Raw genomic sequence first — 9,457 nt, forward strand, 5'->3', positions numbered from 1 at the left:
TCCATGAAGGATATGCACAGCCTCATACATATAACATATAACATAACACATCCCATGACATATAACATATAACACACCCCCATACCCCCCCCTCCAGTTTCCCTCCCTCCTCAACACCAAACAAGCAAAAAGGTGGACAGTACAGACAACATAAAACACAAAAGAATAGGGGGGGTGGATGATTGTCACAGGAATTTGTTAAAGGGACACCAGGCAACGTTTTCGTGTTAATTAATCATCTTCGTAAGTCGGTATATGGTTAAATGACTCATTACGGGGCGAATGAAGGCTCTCTCGCCCGCCCCTGCCTGTAGGAAGAATATCCCACTTGCAAGTTCGGTGTATCCTACCCGCCGACCGAAGCAGGATCAGTTTACAGCACAGAGGCAGGCTAACGAAACGCTAGAGATTGTTGCAAATGTGTGTATAATGGCAGAGCTGGCGAAGAAGCAGCGAAAACCCTTGACGGAAGACGCAAAGAAAAGGAAAAGAGCTTCAGACCGAGCGAGGGGGAGTTTCGTAGAGAAAAAAGCATCAGGCTTGCCTGGTGTCCCTTTAAGTGCAGTGATTGCTGAGGGTACAAAACTTTTCTTAAAGTGCGCTTTTTTCCAGTCCAGGGCTCTGTATCTGCGGCCAGATGGGAGTAGGGTGAAGAAACGGTTCAGGGGATGGTCAGGGCTGCTTACTATCGTGCGTGCAAGGCGTGTGGTGGCTGTGTCATTTGCATCAGTGAGGCTGGGGGTGGGAAGCTGTATTATCTTGGATGCTAAGTGTGAAATTTTAATGAGTTTGTTCTTGCTGGTGACATGTAGTACAGTATGGTGAAGAAACAGGGGGAGGAGTAGAGTAGAAGGGGCAGGATGATGCTTTTGTAGCAGAAGGAGATGGGGGGCAACATACAGTGATCTTAGTTTGCGGATTGCATACAGTCTCTGTTGTACACGTTTCTGTGTGATGGTGACATGTTCATTGAAGTTAAGCTTATTGTCAATGGTGAGACCAAGATATTTGAAAGTGATGACCTGTGCAACTGGATGGTGATGTGAGTGAGTCCAGGGGGTGATTTTGATGTATGAATGACCAGTTCTTTTGTCTTGTCAATGTTAAGTTGGAGGTAGTTATCAGAGCACCATATTGCAAAATCTGTGATGGGTGGTAAGCTGTGATGGAACTGTTGTCTGTAAGTAGTCCTACTATGCCTGTGTCATCTGCATATTTGTAGTAAGTGGTGTTGGGTAGTGAACTCTGGCAGTCATTTGTGTAAAGTGTGTACAGAAAGGCACTGAGTACGCAACCTTGAGGGGTTCCAGTGTTGGTGATGATGGTTGATGATGATGTTGTCCCTATTTTCACTGTCTGTGGCCGGTTGCTGAGAAAATTGTTTATCCAGTGGATGAGGGGAGGGGTGACATTCAGGTGCTGTAGTTTCTTGATGAGTTGATGGCGCTGGATTGTATTGAATGCGGAGCTGAAGTCAACAAACAGAACTAAGGCAAAGTTATGGGGAGTCTGGAGGTGGTGAAGGAGGGAGTGGAGAAGGCATGCCACTGCGTCCTCTGTCCCCCTTTTCGGCCGGTATGCAACCTAACGCGGCGGTTTAAACTAACATTTACAGTGTTCTATTTGATGGTGTATTGGCCCTGACTAAGTTCGTGTGATATATAAACCACAATCCTTGTTGATACAAGTACCAATGTTCGTCTAGAAAGTTTTTATTCACATTAAGATTTTCGCCATAGGCAGTAAAAGACTCTAGCCTGGCTAACGTCAGACCTCATCTCATTGAGACATTTATTTTATCTAGACATTTATTTTCTCGTATTTGAAACGTGGTTTCAAATTGTGGTATTGTGGGTAATTAAGTATCCAAGACATCGCGATTAAAAGACATTTATCTCAAAACAAGGTTAGTGCCCCTTGAATTTTCGCCCTCTATATGAGCATATATAATCGCTTAGTACAGCCGTAGGTTTTAAGTCTACCATGTATGGTTACGTTTTTATGGCTTATACCCATCAGTAAAAGATAGCTTACCCCAATTGTCAATGGAGAAATTGTATTGAATTCTTACTTCCGGAAACTGCTGTGGGCGGGACTGTAATGCTCAATACATGGATTTCTATGCAACGTCACGAAAACATGCGTGCGCAACCAAGAGGCAGAAAGCTCCGTAGAACAGCATAGAGCAAAAGAATAAAATGAGTTGTTGTGCTGAAAACTGCACCAATTCGAAATCACGATGGTTAGAGAATGTTAAATATGTTCAATATCCCTAACGGAATGCATGTCTTAGCCAAAAAATGACAAAATAACGATGTTATATTAATAATACAAATGAGCGGCAAACTTTGAAATATAGTCTGAAATGAGATGTTATTATCATTGAGACAACAGGGGTATACAAAAAAAATCTGATTGTAGCTTACAGCAGCCGACTAGTTAGGTTAAGTTTATAACGTTGTGGACGGCCACAAAGCGTCTTCTGCCCCACGGCTGCGCGCGCATCTAGTTTTGTTGGTAAACGGGAAACCCGTGTATAAGCCTAGCATAGGGCCTACCTTATATAGCTTATGGTTTGTTAACAGTCATGGTTTTGTCAACATGAATCAGCCTATTATTTGCACAAACAATAACGGACAGTACAGCTCTTCAACTTGGCCCATTAAAATGTGTATGAACAGTCTAGCAAAGCATTTCATCAATGCCCATTTGGACATGTCAGTTATTTGCACCACTGGGATGTAAAACTGCATTTTTTGTTTTAGACTACTGGTATTTAATTTGTGCATTGACAATAAAGCTGAATATCATATGAACTAGATGACTAAACTTATGCATATGTAGAAGAAGAAACATTCATAAAAATCCATGACATGACCATTCACAAAAATCCATCCATCCAAAACTGCCTGGAACTGACAGGGATGTTTTTGTTTATAAATAAATAAATAAATAACATTATGCTGCTACCTTTTACTTTCCCCAAATACAATGTAGCCTACAGGGTGTGACCTTTCATCAGTCCAGTTGCAATGGATGAACTGTGATGAACTGCCCTACTTGTGATTGTTTAGAGATTTTAAAGGTTTTATAACAATGCTATCACATTTTTTTGGCAATTCTACAAATCTATTCACCTTTTCAGCACCAGTAGGCTACTTTTGTGCAGCTGCACCCACACACTCAGGCATGCCAAAACCAGCATCCACAAAAGTTTCAAGAGTGGGGGATGGAGTAAGAAGATGGAGACAAATTCATTAATTAATGATTTATTTTCGCGGCATGGATGTACAGGACTGTGCGGCGGTCATATTTTGTACCGCTATGCGGTACATCTAGTTACTAAAGTAATGGCCAATTAATAAAAAAGGTAGCAATCTAAATTTATCCAAATTCGTTTGAAGCCAAGATATAGCCAGATAGCATAATATATAGTTTGCATCTGTGCCCAATATTATGACACAGTTCATTGTGTGATCTGAAATATTATTATTATTATTATTATTATTATTAACAATAATAATAGCACTAAATAAATAAATCATTTTTATACTTCTTCTGAGTTATGAGTTTTGAAAAGTTGCCGTGTTGCATAGTATTGTCATGTTGTTTGGCTTTGATACTATGATATACAATGATAAGACTATCATTGGTAAAAAGCTTCTAAATCAGTATTACGGCATGAAAAATGTTGTGTAGGGTGCCATTTGGTTTTATTCAATGTCAATGTGTTCATCAGAAACTGTTCACTGTGATGTAATTTTGTTTACAATTTATAGACTTTTTGTGTGAAAATACCTTGAAATAAAATCTGAAAATGCCAGTAGGTTTTCAATCGAGTAAAGTGGAAAGCTCATCGATTTTAAAGGATATTTTTCAACACTGCAAAGACCCTTCTCGAACAAAACTTTAAAATGTTTATTTTATTGCAGAATGTGTGAAAGTTAGGGAGATCAATAAAGGCAGGGTAAAACAGGGAGGAAGGCCGTGAAAAGCTTCATGATGGGTGACAGTTTACAGCAATAAGATCTGAGAGTCATGCTTGAGTCAAAAATTGGGTTGAAGTTTGAGTAAAAAATATAGCTGTGTCAACTTTGCATATACCATCTCAAATCCTGTCTGAAAGAGATGTCTTCTTAAGTTCTTCCTTATTTAGATCCTTATCTTTGAGACTATTCTCATGTGTGTCCAGTTGATGTTGATTGAATGGGGAGTGTAAACAGACAGATGGAAGCTATAGGCTGTAAAAGAGAAACACATACAGGTGTTACACTGTGTTCAGGCAAGTATTAGTGGTCCAGCACACACTTTCTGGATCTTACCTGTCTTAATCCAACTCCCCACTGACACACAATTCCATTCCTTTTCACCTGCTGGACTTTTAGCCAGGGGGTGGGTTCTCAGTCCTCACTTACAGAGACCTGTTATGTATGATTGATGTGTTCGGTCCTGATGTGGTTTAAGTAATAGGCAAAAAGTTCCAGCTCTTCTGATTCCATGCTGGAATCCTTCTTCTCTATGCCCTGATATTTTGTGGTGTTGGGTGTGCCTGTGTGTCCAGTTGATGGTGAGTTCATGGGGACTGGGAGTAGACAGATGGGTCCCTCAACTGTAAAATAGAAGCAGAGAATATAAATCATTATACCATGTGTTGTGGCAGCAATGCATCTTAAATGGACACTTACTCGGTTCACTAACTACCTACCTGTCCAAACCCAAGTCCCCACTGACACACATTTCCTTCTGTTGTTATCCTGGAGGGGTGGTGGGCACATAGGTGCCATAGGTGATGTAGCTTCTGATGAGAAAGCCAAAATGTGCCACCTCTTTTTTCCCTGATACGCAGGGTGGGTCCTTCATATCATTGCGCTGGTGAACTGTGAGTAGCACAAAGCTTGCCTGTGTGTCCAGTTGATGTTGAGTAACTGGGGACTGGAAGTAGACAAATAGACCCCTCAGCTGTAGGAAAGAAGTGGAGAGAACACAAAAACATCAAAAACATTTATACAATTAACTATGTACCTGTGGCAGTAAGACATGTTAAATGGACTCTTGATGTCAATGTTAACATACCTGCCTGTGTGTGCAGTCCTTGAATAAACTCAAATAACTATGTCCCCCTCTACAGATGGTCTGAAAGCACAGAACATTAAAAATTCCCCACTGGCAGCAGGCATTTCCTTTCTGTCATCCTTTGCAGTTGGGAATAAAGAGTAACAACCTACCTCTTAGTGTGCAGTAATAGATGATCAGGAGCATAGATGATGTGGCTTGTGATGTTGATGCAACCCCTAAAATGTGCCACCTCTTGTCTTCTTATGCAGGGTCCTTCAAATCATTGCGCTGGTCAAAGTAGCGACCAAGTTTGCCTGTGTGTCCAGTTGATGTTGAGTAGTTGGGGACCGGAAGTAGAGAGATGGACCCCTCGACTGTGAAAGAGAAGCAGATTACTAAAAGCAGTCTACTGTGTTTCTGACACTAAGCATTGATTTGTAGTGATATGGGTGTTTGTTGAGTAGGCCTTACCTGTCTACATCCAAATCCCCGCCGACACACAGCTCCATTTCTATCATCCTCTGGCCAAACCTAGAGGACCAGTGTACTCCTAGAATGCAGATTCATGCCTTGTTGTATCGATGGAGTTTGTGGCCTCTGATGTTGATATGGTGGAAAATCAAATGCCATCCCTTCTGTTATGCTTGGATCCTTCTAATTGTTGTGCTGATATTAGTAGCATCATGTGTACCCGTGTGTCCAACTGATGGTGAGTAAATTGGGAACTGGAAGTTGACAAATGGATCCTCCTCTGACTGACTGGAAGAACAGGATGAAGCATGATTAGTTTGTGGTGCTTAGGCTTATTGTGTGGTTATTCCCTACCCTTAAATGAACTGAATGAACAATATTTAGATCTTGCCGGGCTTTTGAACCCTTACCTGTCTGAGTCCAAGTCCCCGCAGACACACAGCGCCGCGGCGCTCATCCAAGGACCACTCTGTGAGTGGACATGGGCTTGCGGGTTCTGAGACGGAAGGTGCGGGCCATCGGCAACGCGAGCGTGAGGCGTCTCCGGTGCCTGTGCGGCGGTCTGCACGTGCATCTGCGTTCTCTGGCGTCGCTTTGCAAAGTCTCCAGTGGAACTGCGTGCTCGGGGATGACACTGTGCACGTCCTGCTCATACCCAGGGTCCCTTTGGGTCCTAGAGGAAGCGGCTACGTTACTCCCGCGGCCGTGGAGGCTGACGGATGCTTGCTGCTGCGTCTCTCTCAAGGCGGACAGGATCATGCGTGGCGGCTCGTGATCCCAGGCTGTGCTGTGAGGCACGCTGGTTGCCTGCTGGAGCTCCCTCATCTGCTGTTGATCACTGATGTTACAGACCATAGATGCATTCTGGCTCAGTGGAGGGAGTGTGGTGGATTGGTCAACAATGCTACTGAGGCGTCTGGCCTCCATTTGTGGCCTCCTGGGTAGAAGACGTGGCCTCGGGGCCAGTGGAGATCGCTCAAATGGAGGAAGTCGTGGTGCCGTCCGTGGCCTGGTCCTTTCCTGGTACTCACTCCAATTGGTGCTAATGCTGTCACCAGCAGCGAAGCAAACACATTCATTTGTGTTTGCTGACACATACGTATAAGCCGGAGAGTCATGATTGTGCTTTGCTCGGCGTCTTCCTGGGCGCCTCCCGATGTCGCTAGGTGCTGCCGGGGACTGTGGTGGTGGAACTGGTTCCAGGCGAACAACTCGGGACGGCTCTTCTGCATGGACCGCCTCACCCTGCATTGTTTTGTTGCGGCGCCTGCTTGCTCTTGGCTGCGTGGGTCTGCTGGGCTCCCTGGGCCTCGTGTCTGCAGGAGGCAGTGGTCTGAGTGGCCTCGGGCCTGCAGAGCCCGTCAGGTCCAATCCACTCCCAGAGGGGCCGGCCTGCATCATGTGTGCGGACTGACAAGCTGCCGCGATGCTCCTAGGGTCTCCTCCAGGTGCCCGGCCCATCGACCCAACTGCTGCTCGCAGTTCCCTCTGAGTCACCCCGTTCCTGGCCAGAGGCAACCTTCCATGAGGCGCGGTGGACTTTGTCACCTGAAGCCTTGGGTGGAGCGTGGCTGCGGTGGAGGTCAGCGAGACTGTTCCGTGAAGTGTCGGGAAGCGGGTGGGCTCGTGTGGCGTGAGCGTCACCCGACTATCTGCCACAGGGAAGATGTCCTGTTGGGTTACAAGCGGGAAATGTAACCTTGGCTCCGACTCACGAGGCCAATCCTCACGGCGCCTGGAGGAATGGTCTTCAGGTGGCTCCTTTCCTGGGTTTCCTATGTCTTTCATGGTTATACCATTGAGACGGAAGCCAAGTGTAACTGTCTCTGGGAAAATAAAGAAATGAAAAGATACATGTAATTAGACTATCTATTAGAATTTTAACAAATCTAATTGTTAATTTAGTTTTTAGAGTGTTGTCTGAAAACTTACATCAACTGAAATCGTATATTAGTCAAAATGAAATATTATGAAAACTGTATTTTCTCTTGACTGATTGAATCTCTCGTCTGGGACTGGGGCAATACTGTAAAATCAGCTGAATTTATACAAATTCTGACGATGACGTCAAAGAAATGCATTGTGGCCATTATGACATAGCTCGTCATAAACGGTTTGCGCCTGCATGGAAATGAACGTCACAATTCAATCACTGTTCTGAAGTCTCCTGCAGCTCTGATTGAACGAAATTACTGTCGTAAAAGGCTATGTTATGTACACCGTCTCTTCACTGATCTCGCCTGTTATTCCATCCACAAGACATCAGAACAAAACCTTTTTATCTGTCAGGAACAGTAGTCATTCAGCTCCGTGATATGTAGCCTAATTAACGAGATTCCCCCCATATACCGACATAGAAAGAAAAAGGTATAGGCTACTATAGGAAACCAACAAACACCACCATCTGAAATGTAATCAAATGTAAATAACGCACAAATTATTAGCCTAGTGATGGTTCCAGAGTGAGTAGCCTAAACACAGGGGTTTGTCCTGGTGGTTTTGCGTTTTTCGTAAGTGGCGTGCGCTATCAAAAGCTTCTATTTACTGCATCATGCGTGTCAACAATATCGCAAAAGCTACCGGTACAATTATCATAAAACTTGTTGGAAAGGTGTACAGGCTAAGGAAACCACATTCATTTTTGGAGCCGATCAGAGGATCTTTGAAGCATTTTCCATTGTAGCCTATTTCTTGCAATGATAGCGAAAGTGAAACTAGTGCCCTTTTAGTTCAAATGATGAATTTGTTCATACATGTGTCATTCATTTATTTTGTCATTCATTTATTCTTACACCATAAGACACTTTTTGCATCTGTGCCTATGTTTGTCAAGTCCCCCCCCAATGTTGACATCATGACTACGTCCTTGCTAGGCCTGATATAAAGGCTAATGATGATGATGCTACATTAGATTGGCTATACAATTCATTATTTACTAAAGGAATGGCCAATTAATAAAAAAGGTAGCAATCTAAATGTATCCAAATTCGTTTGAAGCCAAGATAAAGCCAGATAGCATAAGATATAGTTTGCATCTGTGCCCAATATTATGACAGCTCATTGTGTGATCTGAAATATTATGTAAAAATATAATATATTTTTCCCCGCCCCTCTCTTCAGTTAAGATGTTCAGAACTGCACCAAATTTTATGTGTATGATTAACCTGACATTCTCTGGGGGTATGCAAAGTTTTGTAGAATTTCATTCATGGGGGGCTCTAAAAAAAATAAGTTATGTGTACATTTAGTGACTGTACACTCATTCGCCTGTAGATGGTGGTGCACACATATATACGCACACACACACACAGGCACACACATATTATCGGTATCGGCAATTAGAACAGCCGATACATAATTACAAATTCAGCAGGATTAAAGGAAAACCAAATATTCATCATCAATTGGCTGCATTTCCAGTATTGGCGTTAGGTAGTCGTTTGTCCACCAGATGACGCATCGTTGCAGTGAGTCGTAATTTTGTTGGAAGTTAATCTAATGTGGGTTGGAAAGACAAGGACAACACTGTAGTTTACAGCAGAGAACGTCTAATAAGGGTAGGATGATTTCCACATGAAATGTAATTCCCATTTCTTCTTGAAGCCGAAATAAATCTGAGAATGTTTATCGGACATGCTTGGTTTTTACTGCAGGTAGGCTACGTTAATCTTGTAAGTTATAGCGTAGGAGGTAAGTAAAATAATGTACCGTTAGCATTGGTTGAGTGATGGAGGCCAATTTGATTATGTATTTGTAGAAAACCATAAATGCGGTTCTAGGCTACCAAGCAAATTGATAACAGCACTAATTCTATCTTACGACTGTCATCCCATTCTCTTATGACCATAACCTAGGCTACTAGCAGGAGCTAAGTGAGTTAGCCACAACACGTTAGCTAACGTGATGGTTTTCTAATGGAAAATATATAGGC

At 43.1% G+C, this 9,457-nt stretch overlaps 1 protein-coding gene across 3 annotated transcripts; it reads right to left on the reverse strand.

Moving 5' to 3' along the window:
- Nucleotides 1-3,904: 3,904 nt before the first annotated feature.
- On the reverse strand, nt 3,905-7,548 carry LOC125294863. 3 transcript variants are annotated; one of them, XM_048243908.1, is made up of 7 exons: nt 7,459-7,548; nt 5,937-7,352; nt 5,527-5,814; nt 5,306-5,429; nt 4,706-4,959; nt 4,323-4,609; nt 3,905-4,241 (listed from the first exon to the last, which is right to left on the reverse strand). In XM_048243908.1, exon 2 carries the CDS (start codon nt 7,312-7,314, stop codon nt 5,980-5,982), a length of 1,335 nt encoding a protein of 444 aa, XP_048099865.1. In that variant the 5' UTR covers nt 7,315-7,352; nt 7,459-7,548; the 3' UTR covers nt 3,905-4,241; nt 4,323-4,609; nt 4,706-4,959; nt 5,306-5,429; nt 5,527-5,814; nt 5,937-5,979. The 3 variants fall into 3 exon arrangements, with proteins under 3 accessions (XP_048099865.1, XP_048099867.1, XP_048099864.1); XM_048243910.1 differs by having other exon boundaries at nt 5,306-5,450; XM_048243907.1 differs by having other exon boundaries at nt 5,306-5,814.
- Between the last annotated feature and the right edge of the window lie 1,909 nt (nt 7,549-9,457).

The sequence above is a fragment of the Alosa alosa genome, chromosome 5 (genome assembly GCF_017589495.1).
Source record: "Alosa alosa isolate M-15738 ecotype Scorff River chromosome 5, AALO_Geno_1.1, whole genome shotgun sequence".
In the NCBI taxonomy this organism is placed as follows: Eukaryota; Metazoa; Chordata; class Actinopteri; order Clupeiformes; family Clupeidae; genus Alosa; species Alosa alosa.

Excerpts from the sequence above, each read along its gene's own strand:
- LOC125294863 (XM_048243908.1), bottom strand. The coding sequence starts at position 7,314 with ATGAAAGACATAGGAAACCCAGGAAAGGAGCCACCTGAAGACCATTCC.